The sequence below is a fragment of the Tiliqua scincoides genome, chromosome 5 (assembly GCF_035046505.1).
Source record: "Tiliqua scincoides isolate rTilSci1 chromosome 5, rTilSci1.hap2, whole genome shotgun sequence".
Classification (NCBI taxonomy): Eukaryota; Metazoa; Chordata; class Lepidosauria; order Squamata; family Scincidae; genus Tiliqua; species Tiliqua scincoides.
Window position 1 is genome coordinate 105389354 of NC_089825.1, and position 11479 is coordinate 105400832.

Consider the following 11479-nt stretch of genomic DNA (forward strand, 5'->3'; position numbering starts at 1 on the left):
ATCTGCATTATGTTTTCAGCTGACTGATAAGCTTAGAACCAAATATACATGCTATAATTGTTGGAAATCAATGTAGATGGTGACACTGAATCCTGATTTCAGCATTGTCCCCTTCCCTCTGCACAAATGTGCCCCCCTTCCCTGTGCCCCCTAATCTACTTCCAAGTACTGAACAGAGCATACTAAAAGACCAATGTGGTATGTAGTGTCTCTATACAACATATAGAGATGAGGGGCTGCAGCAGGAAGGGTGGATCAACAGAAAGGGGAACCTCTTCTCCCATTTGCATAAGTGGAACTTCTTCTCACATCACAAGGACCTCCTTATGTTAGTATGAAATCCTGCACTAATCAAACTAAACTGGAAATATAGGGATTGATTACAGATTTAGCAAGTGGAAATTGTTTGTTTGCACAAGGCAGAATGGCAAATTGACATCAGAAATTTGGGGATTTATTTCTTTTATTTTGATTTTTCCCTGAGGGTATAAATGGTCTGCTTAAAAAATAATATTGACAAGGAGAAGCAATAGATGTTATAGGGGTCAAGTTCTTCTGGCTTGAAAAGTTGGCAAAAATTAAAGTACTTCTATTTTTTTTATCCACATTTTTTTCCCTTCCTCAGCATGACAAGCGGAGTCTTAAAAGAGCCCACTGAACTTGAATCATGTAGGGGATGAACAGAGTGGATAGAGAAACACTCTTTTCCTTCTCACATAACACCAGAACCAGGAGACATCCACAAAAGTTGAGTGTTGGGAGAGTTAGGACAGACAGAAGAAAATATTTCTTTACCCAGCGTGCAATTAGTTTGTGAACTTCTTGCCACAGGAAGTAGTGATGACATCTTGCCTGAATGCCTTTAACAGGGGATTGGACAAATTTCTGGAGGAAAAGTTCATTACGGGTTACAAGTCATAGTAGGCATGTGTAAGCTCTTGTTCTTAGAGGAAAGCTGACTCTGATCGTCAGATGCAGGGGAGGGCACCGGGATGCAGGTTGTGTCTGTTGTCTTGTGTGCTCCCTCGGGCATTTGGTGGGCCACTGTGAGCTACAGGAAGCTGGATTAGATGGGTACTTGGCCTGATCCAGCAGGACTCTTCTTATGTTCTTATGATTCAATCTGTTATAAAGAGGTTTGCGTGGAATTACAAGTTTTCTAGGATTCAATCTAAAGCCTCCAACTTCAAGCAGGTTCATGCCATGCCATCTCACCCCAGCTCCTAGCAAAACATATTTTTATAATAAGAAAAAAAGGTATTCCACTTAAAAAAAGCAAACTTTCCATTGTTTGTGCATCCCCCAATGAACACTCGAGACAACAGACATGGGAGAAAGGGGCACTTTATTAGCAGTTTTAATACAGAAGGGAGAGGCTGAGACCTGCAGTTGCTGTGGCTGCGAAGCCCCTGTAGTGCAGAGGCTGGACTACTGGAAGGCACCAGAATCACATCTGTCCCCCAGGTTGGTTGTGCACCCGATTCCAAGTCACGTCCCTTTCTCGGGCGGCGCAGCTCACCCAGGTCTATCCTGTAAGGGGAAGGCAGCCAGACTGTGGGCCATGCCACCTGGAGCCGCTGAGCCTCTGAGGCAGACCCTGCGGTCGTGGCCCAGGGTCCCGTCTATGTCCTCGTGCCATGGGGCCCCTGAGGACTGCAAGTGGGTTCTGCCCTGTCTATGCTGCCTGAAGGTGCACCCCAAAGTCCAGTTCACTCCTTCTATCCCGCACCACCTGCCACAAGGAGGGTCAGCCACAGCAGAGGCGTAGCTAGGTCATTTGACACCCAATGGGGGTGTTATTGCAGGCAGACTTCAGAGAATATCTACCTAGGGACAGCAGCTAGTTAAACATATTAACTGCTATTGTGGAGAAAGGCTGGTGCAAAGGCTCTCTTGCAAAATGTTCAAATCTGTTTATTACAACAGTTGCATACAGCAGACAAGAATTAAAGACACAATTCACAAGATAACTTTCCTGCTGCTGAGCTAGATTGCTATATAGAAAATGTCTGTGATCCATTTGTGCATGATCTATTCTGAGTTTAAAATTAAGTTCCTTTGGGTTTCACAATTTGAATTTTTGGAGTATAGTCTAATATCCCAGCCCCAGGGCTGGGGTGACCACACTACATGGAATGATTGTGCAGGAACAGGTAAAGACTAGATGAGGAACTCTCAGCTGTTGGCTATTCACCATCAGAGGGCAGGTTGTGGTGCTGTGGGCATTCCAGGGCTTTGCCTAGAGGTCTCAAGAAATCTGGCACCAATACTGAACTGGAGTTTTCAAATATTCTAGAAAATAAGTGAAAAGATGAGAAATCATCACTTGTATCATCATCATCATAGTCATAAATGTGTTACTAAATCAGGATGTAGTTGTTGTAGACTTCTGTTTCCTTCTACAGATCATAGCACAGACCAAGTGCAAAATGTCCAACAAAACTTCAGTGTCTTCAGCATCTGGGTTCCTGCTCCTGCCATTCTCAGATGTTCGTGAATTCCAGATTCTACATTTTGTGGTGTTCCTGCTGTTGTACTTGGGGATTGTCTCAGGGAACCTTCTCATCATCTCTGCAATAGCTCTTGACCATCACCTGCACAGCCCCATGTACTTCTTTTTAATGAACCTGGCCATACAAGATATTGGGAATGTTACAGTCTTTATCCCGAAATCCATGGCCAACTCCCTCATGAATACCAGGTACATATCTTACTCTGGATGTGTGGCACAAGTCTTCTTGTACTTTTTCTTTGTATCATCTAATTTTTCCCTTCTCACAGTCATGGCATATGATAGATACGTTGCCATTTGCATTCCTTTAGAATATGAAATGATCATGAACAGGGGTGCTTGTCTGCAAATAATTGCCATTGTATGGATTACTGGCTTTCTCTATTCGGTGTTGCACACCAGTGGCACTTTTGCAACCACTTTCTGCTCCAACATTGTCAACCAGTTCTTCTGTGAAATCCCACAATTACTGAAGCTTGCCTGTTCTGACTTATACCTGATTGAAATGGGAGTTCTTGTATTCAGCATTTTCCTGTCCTTGGGTTGCTTTATTTTCATTGTTGTAACCTATGTGCACATCTTCACTGCAGTGCACAGAATCCGTTCTGTGGAAAGCAGGAAAAAAGCCCTCTCAACTTGCCTTCCCCACCTTATTGTTGTCTCCACCTTTGTGTCCACTGCATGTTTTGCTTACCTGAGGCCCTCCTCTGACAATCCATCACACCTGGACTTAGCAATAACTATTATGTACGCTGTGGTTCCACCCCTGCTGAATCCAGTAATCTACAGCATGAGAAATAAGGAGATCAAAAACACAGTGAGAAGACTTTTGGGTTTCTGAACACCTAAAAACAGAGTTTTGAACTTCTATTTGTATGAGTGAGTTCTGTATGTGTGTATGTATTATCACTGTTGAGGGAGGGGCAGTATGTGGCATCCTGTGGCTGTGAAGTGTGACTGGACCTCCTGCAAGGTAAGATAAGAGGCCTGAAATAATGTTTTAGTCATGAGAAACTGTGTAGATGATTCATAGCCCTACTGATTCGAATGTTGCCATATGTCAAAATTTCAGAGAAGAGAGCAGAAGGAAGTTGGAGGTAGTGGGATTAAGCAACTTTCACCTGGGAAGAGCTGTCAGTACCTGGGATTGCCATGAGCAGAGGGACATTTACTGGGGTCCACCAGCATGGATTGTGTGGAAGTTCTTGCCCCCTTCTCTCTAGAACAACTATTGCAACCTTCTTTGTCACATGGCACACTGAGAAAGCACTAAAATTGTCAAGACACACCATTGGTTTTGTAAGGGCCAGTGCAAGGCCCGGCAACCATCAAGCATCTTCCATGTCTGTCAGTGATCTTCTGCATGCCTCCCAGCCTCTGGGAGCTGCCTGCATCTCACTGAGCTCTTTCCGTGAGAAGCAAGAGAAACCTCGGACCCAGCCTCAGCCTCTCCACCTGCTTGATGTTATGAGATGGGGCAATAAGATGCAAGTCTACTTCAAAGCCCCAGACAAGATCTATTTTTCATGTGTATTAATTTAGATGCACCGGCTAGATCTTGCTGTTGTTTAGCTTATTGCTTACCAATTAGCACTGGTTTACCAATAAGTTTACCCAACTGGTTTACCACTTAAGCCTATATAATCTTGCAATAACTTAACCCCCCCCCAACACCAGCCTGCTGCTGCATCACTCCTTGAGTCCACCTAACACTGTAAGTTTTGTTTTGCTCTGTATGCTTTGCCTTAGACTTAAGAGAAATAAAGTGCTTGTGTCTGCATCCTGACCCTGGACTAAGCGTATTTCTTCCTCTGAGTCCAAACAGAACTCCCAGCTCTCAGCTCTATCTGTCTCTTGGGACAAGCTTTTTCACAACTGACAAAGCATTCCACGCTCAATCCCATGCTGTGGCCATATGCATCCCGTTGAGAATGGCTGGAACAGGGAACCATATGATGAAACAAGGAACATGTGAGAGGGCAGGGACAGTTTGTCTTCTCCTACTCTATTCAGTATGATGTAACTGGGAGCAACGTTAAAGCACAAAAGCTCCATCAGGCAAAATGGAGGTTCATAAGGTTTTGAAATGCACCATGTAAGAAGCTGGCCAAGATCAGTGACAGCCCAATTCTGGGAAGGTCTGGGCTGCTCTATGCTGCGCTTTGCAGGAGTGGAAGAGACCTCCGCTGTCAAAAATGGCTGCTGATGGAGCAGATTGGCAGTCATTTTGGCAGCATTGCTGCATGAAGTAGCAGCACCCCTGGGCCATTGACAGACCTGCCTGCACCTGCCAGAGAAGATAAGGCAGTGGCACGGGTGGTGAGGGGGCAACTCAGGGAAGGAGGGAGGAGGAATGGGATGGGGTAGCTGGGGAGGAAGTGGATCCAGCAGCAATGATGCGCACCAGAACCTATCCCTTATGTTTACACCCTCCCCATCCCCTTTCTTTCCTTGGACTTGCACCACTGAAATTGCTGGCGCAGGTCCAAGGAGACCTACTACAGAGCAAGAGGGATAAGGGACCTGAGGGTCCAATCCTAAGCAAGTCAAGCACTGGCACTAAGATCCGGTGCAGGTGCTGAGTGACACAAATGTGTCATAAGGCATGTCCGTGGCATCCGGAGGGGCTGCCAGTACTGAGCCAGCGCCAGTTGGTGATGAGCCTCAGCGCCATGTGGAGGGCCGGCTAGTGCTCCGGCAGTGCCAGCCAATGGTGTTTTTGAGGTGGGGTCAGGAGGAGACTGAGCAGAACAGGGTGGGGGAGGGCAGGGTGGGGGAAGAACCGGCCCAGGAGGGGGGTGGGACTGGCAGAGCTCTGCTGCTCAGTATCCTATGCTCTGTGTAGGGCTGCAAAACTAGACATGGAGGCTCTCAAGTCTGAATAGCCAGCTCAGACTTGAGAAACCCCATTGCAGGGCCTTGGGCTTCCCCTGGAAGAAGGGGACAAAAGTCTGCTTCCCCCCAGAAGATCTCCAGTGGCCTTGGCAGTGCCCCTGGACACAACGGTAGCCATTTCAGCACTGCTGCATCCAGTGGAGTTAGTGGCATCACTAGGGGGGTGCGGGCCGCACCGGGTGACGCACAGGGGGGTGCACCCTGGAGGGATAATGCGCTAAAATCACAGCATTAGTAGCTACCCCATCATGTCATACACCGTTGGATGCAGAATGTCCAGCGGAATGCAATGCAAAAAACCAGAGCAAAATAGCTCTTTTCCTTCATAGGTTATGGCCAAAAAACAGGAAAGAAAAAATGCATGGAGCCCTATAGAAAGTTAAAGTGAGCCATATCTCGTGTTTACTTGTGAGTAGGTGTACTTGCCATAGTCCATCAGAAAGGGCAGGCTGAGAGGAATCCAACAACACCAGAATGATCCTTATCCAATGAATGCAGCCCCCCAAAAACACCCAAGAAGGAGGTCCCTCCCTCCCAGCTGCAAGTTTATTGAGCCCAAAACAAAGTCACGTAGCCATGTTTACTCGTGAGTAGACAAATTTGCCTTAGTCCATCGGAAAGGGCAGGCTGAGAGGACTCCAAGGACGTCAGAATGGTCCTGATCCAATGAATGCAGCCCCCAAAAACACCCAAGAAGGAGGTCCCTCCCTCCCAGCTGTGAGTCTATTGAGCCCTATGGATAGTGAAGCAGCCTCACAGTCATGTTTACTTGCAAGTAGGCAGTTGTGCCTTGTGGTCAGACCAGGCAAATAGGAATGTGAGCATACCAGAATGGTCCTGATCCAATGGAACTGGAGCGCAACAAATGCTGCAGATGGCAGCCTCCCCCCCACACATTAAAAAGGACAAAAAAAGAGGCTTCAACTGGTAAGGGGAAGGTTTTCTATTTTGCACTTGTAAAACCAGGTGTGTCTTTATCTTGATGTGCTTGAAATAGAAGAACTTGAAACTGGGCACTGGGGAGGGCTGGAAATCTCACTGATTCTTTGGGGGGGTTACTACAGGCAGGCTACAGAGAAAAGTCACTTGGTGGAAGAGGACTGGCTCCCCCTTATTTAATTATTTCTTTTCTTTTAATTTAATTATTTATAATTATTTATTTTAATTTGCTTGATGATGTCACTTCTGGCCATGACAACACTTCCGATGGGTCCTGAACAGATTGTCATTCTAAAAAGTGGGTCCGGTGCTAAAAGATTGAGAACTGCTGCAACAAGGTGTTAGTAAGTTGACATGGGGGGGGGGGGAGTGTGAGACTCTACAAGTTTTCAAAATCACTAAAATCAGAGTTTGGAGGAATAAGACCATCTTGTTATATATCAATCAATGCGTAATTTCATGCAGAATGCAATGAAACAAACCACATTGAAATATCTATGTTCTAACAAAAGGTACAGCCAAAAAACCAGTGTGGGCGGGGCGATGGTACATCACCACACCCACTACATGGGGTGATGCGCAGGTCTCCTGCACAGAGGAAACCTCTAAGACGCAGAGGTAAATGAATCCTGACAAAGACTTCATACAAAATGTGGAGAGGTATATATTTATAGAGGAAAGAATACTTATCCAAATCTGTAAGGCGTCTCCAGGATAGAGAGGGGTGGCGATGAGGCGGGTCAGGAAGTGACATTGCAAAGTCAAATAAAATGGGAAAATCCATTCTTTCCAGTTTTGGCAAAACTCTAGAAACTGGAGCATTAATTTAAAAGATCAAAGTTGGTCTCCTAAAGCAGCTTTGCTTGCATCACAAGGAACAGTGACATCTTCATTGATGTCACAATGGTTCCAAAGTGGGTGTTTGGGCACAAGGGCTGTGAGCTGTTGCAGGGCTGCCTCATGCTTGGATCTCCTGGATCCAGTCAATGCCAGAGAGCCTCACAGACATCAGGGAGCTGAGGACAGCATTTGGTCAGGTAGTTAACAAATCTGCTAAGGTTTTATGCTTGATGTAGTTTGGATTTTTGTTGAAGCACTTCCACAACTGGTTTTATTTCAAGAGGCATCCTCAGCCACCTGTTATGAACCTCGGGGGTTCAAAATGTTGGGAAAGGTATTGTTTCAGAACATGATCCCCAAAAGAAGTACAGAGGACTTTCAGTCACCTCTTGGAGCAGCAGTCAGATAAGGGCATGTAGAAGTTGGAGGACCTTACTGAAAACCAGCAAGTTAAGGTCCTGCACAAGACTGATCAAGGGCTGTGTGCAGCGCTAGAGGGCTGTGTGCAGACTCAGCTTATAAAAGCCACTTCCAGCTTCTGGGTCCTTTCCATTGACACAGAGCTGAGTTGCTGCTGTGACCTGCTTGTTCCATTTGCCTCTGGTTAAGATCTAGCTCTAAGGAGTAGATTAACATTGTAAGAAGCTGGTGAGATTGAGTTAATTTTGATTGCCATACTCCCATTGAATTGTGGTTCTCCTTTGGTACTGTCTAAGCTTTACTTACCTGTTACAGAGAGAAATTCAAACTGTAGTTCAGAACTATGTGGATTTACATGGTGAAATATGCCTATGTGCGGATATGGGGCCTCATTAGTAAAGCCGCACTGGAAATTCATATAACTTGTGGAGTAAAATTGCAGGGATCAATGACTGAAATAATACATGTGAGTAGAGCTGATGTATGGATAATTCTGAAATGTCTTTAAGGAGCACATGGCATTTGGGGATAAAATATGTCCAAAACTGAGCACAAGTTGAGGCAGAAGATGGCCCAAATTACATAGCCTTCCCCTACATTGATGCACTTCTTCATATCAAGTAAGTCAAGCTTCCAAGGTAGGTGGTTTGGAAGTCAACTGAACTAGGAAACGCAGCCATTATCCAGTTTACTCAAGACTTCTAAAAGGGAAAGGGGGGAATGGTGTGGAAATGTTCACTCTAGCCTCAGGTCCTTGTTGGGAGAGAAAAGGAGGATGGAGGACTTTGAGGCTTGCATCCTGTGGTAATCTGCAGAACTGTCACAGAGGATAGGTGGCCACTATTTTTGCAGATGGGAAGACTGAGGCATTGTGGCCATGCCACAGACAAGGTTCAAATAGGGCTTTTCCTGACGTGTAGTGAGAAATAACTGTCTCTCTTTGGTAGGCCTGATTTATCTCTCTTTATATCTCCTCCTCTTCCCCCAAACGATGTTCTTGAGCAGTCTGACCCTTCCCTTTTTCAGACACCAGCTACTCAGCAAGATGCCTCTGAGTCCAGAGATTTGTCAGCTTGCTTTTATTGGGATTTGCGGAAATTCTTATGGGAGTCAAACTTGTGTCTGTGGCTAAGGAGTGGAGGGAATATAGACTTATGTGAACCAAAATGACCACATACAAATTTCAAGAAAATTGAACTGATGCTGCCAAGTTAGTTGAGGGAAAAGAGTAAAGAGAACACTCGTGAAATGGGGAGGTTGGAAAGAGCAGGTGGGAGTGGGGTTGAAGAAGTTCTGCTACCTTTAGGTCCTCATCTGCTGTTTTCTCTTTCAGTTCCAGCCACTGACAGAGGGAACTCTCATGAGCCAGAGGGAAATAAACCCTCACACTAACAACACACCAAATGAGGTGAGCTATATCTTATGCAAAGCTATAAGGTACTGGCAGTGTGAGGATGGGCCAGGTCTGGAAGTGACCCAGTAAATCACTAGTGGGTTGGTGGGCAGTAAGGGGAAGGACTGTTGCCAACACTGCTCATTCACAAGCACACATGTACTACATCTGTCATGCACACATAGAATAACTTGAATTGAAGACGAAGAAGATGACAAAATCTAATGGCCACCTCTCAAACTTCCCAGCTTTTGAAAAGAAAAACACTGGAATCTGCCATCGCACAAACATTTCAGGCACTGTTGAGTTCCTCTAATCAAGGCAAGATGTTCCACAGGCAAGATCAGGCCTTGCTTTCCCTCTGCCCAAAGGAGCACCCTCTCTGCAGCAAGAAATGGCAAAAGCAAGTAGAAAGGGATTTGGGAAACTTGAGGGAAGTTAGAGAGCAGAATAAAGTGTGTGTGTGTTTGGGGGGGGGGTGCTGCTAAAGGAGTTTTCAGGAAGAAAGGGAGAAAATAAAGCCTTCCTTATTCTACAACGTTCTTCACAGGGTATTCTTCTACAACAGAGAAGGTTATTTCTCTACAACACTCTTCTACGTAGGTTGAGTTCCTATGTGGATTTTAATTTTTGACTTGATCCTTGATGAAATTGGGCAAGATCACTAGGATTTTTAAATTCTATAGATGTTTGATTGGGCAAGATTGAGGTCTGTGTGGACTTCGATTTTTAAAGTGACCCTTGATGAGATTGGGCAAGATTACTAGGATTTTTAAATTCTATATATAATTGGGCAAGATTGAGGTCTGTGTGGACTTCGATTTTTAAATTAGATCGTTTATTTCCTGAAAGTCCCCCCCCCAACATGATTGACTCCAAGTGGGGTGATCAATATTGTGTTCATCATAAAAAATAATGTTGTATTCACCACATAGCACATCCCTGCACTACAAGCCATTGATGCTCCAGTGTTGTCTGCAATGAGGAAGGTTTTTGGCAGATCTCCCAGCTATTTTTAATTCCAGTTTCCAGCAGAGCAAAGGTGTCCAGAGGGAAGGCCCATCTCTACTGAAGTAGTCCTGCAAATGTGTGCTTTTCAGAGGGAGGGCGCTTGTTGCCTTGCAGCATATCTGGTAAATTGGCAGGTACTCCCATTACATTGGTTTTCCTGATCATTGTGCTGATTTTTTAGTCAGGAGGGCATCAAGTTCTGAACAGAGTGATGCTCACCTCTCCAGGCAGCAGGTCATTCTGTGATGGTAAGTGCATCGCATAAGATGTTGGCTGTTTTGCTGGTGTTGTTTTTTCCCCTCATTTCCTCATTTCCGACGTGCCAAGGTTTGGGGAGACGGCTTCCAGTTGATGCTGCAGCGATCCAAGATCAACCAGAGAGGTAAGGCACAGAAGGTCATCTCTGGGATTTTGCTGGATTTGGGGATTTGTTCAGGGGCAGCAGGGTTGACTTATTTGAGTCAGAGGCCTCCCAAGCTGGGGCCACTGTTTTGCTGAATGATTGGCCAGCCTCTTGTTCAGTTTCAGCTTACCAGTTTCAGCTTACCAGGACTTACCAGGTAAGTTTCAGCTTACCAGAACAAGCCATTCAGGGGTTCTGCTCAATCTGCTGGCAAGGGGAGGGAATTTAATTCCCTTTTTTCCCAGGAGAGAAGCTGCAACTTCAGAGGTGACTGCAGAAATTTGAGATGATCACCTGAAAGAGGTTGGCAGGTGGAGGTCCACAGCATGTGAGGTATACCTCCACATGGAAGTTTTGCAGGAAGTGGAGCTGGTGGCAGGAAGCTGATAGCAAGTAACTGCAAGGAGGAAGGTCAGTAGGGAGATAGCTCAAAATATGGGGTGGTGTGCCAAGCTGATCCTGGAGCACCCTGCCTTTTCACCTTCCTGACAGATGTTTTCCAAAGAGATTGGGTGCATATCTCTGATTTGAGCCACACCTGGGCAGTTGATTGGGCTTCAAGTCTCATGTAAATTGCAAGAAGAGGGACCTGGGTCTATCCTAAGGATTGAAGATGTAGAAGATGCAACTGTTTTCCTGAGGTTGTGCAAATGTCTCGCACTCACTGTTGATTTGTTGGTGGCACCCTGACTTAGATTGGTCGTCCCATTTTGGAGGCCGGGAAGGAATTTTTGTTCAGCCATTGATTGGCTCTGGTGGCTGGATTTTTTGCCTTCCCCGGGGTGTTTACTATTTAACCATTTATAGTTCTATTTGGCACTGATTGGCTGCTTTGCATTTTAATCGTCGCAACTGAATGGTTTCTGACCGGTGTGAAGGGAGAGTTGAGTTTGGGGCTTTTAACTAATTAGATGCTGAAATGACCCTGGGAGATCAGTGACTGCATGGCTGGATGGGAGGGGTGGAGCCTGATAGCAGAGAGGTGAAGGCGCTTTGGCAAAAGTCAGCCTAATTACGTGGTTCCACCAGGAAATCCCCCCCCACCTGTTTTAGTTCTTGGAGAGAC

General features: G+C 45.6%; 1 protein-coding gene across 1 annotated transcript; it reads left to right on the forward strand.

Moving 5' to 3' along the window:
- Positions 1–2429: 2429 nt before the first annotated feature.
- On the forward strand, positions 2430–3353 carry LOC136652902 (olfactory receptor 14A16-like). The gene has a single exon (XM_066629826.1). It carries the CDS (start codon positions 2430–2432, stop codon positions 3351–3353), a length of 924 nt encoding a protein of 307 aa, XP_066485923.1.
- The last annotated feature ends 8126 nt before the right edge of the window (positions 3354–11479 follow it).

Excerpts from the sequence above, each read along its gene's own strand:
- LOC136652902 (XM_066629826.1), top strand. The coding sequence starts at position 2,430 with ATGTCCAACAAAACTTCAGTGTCTTCAGCATCTGGGTTCCTGCTCCTG.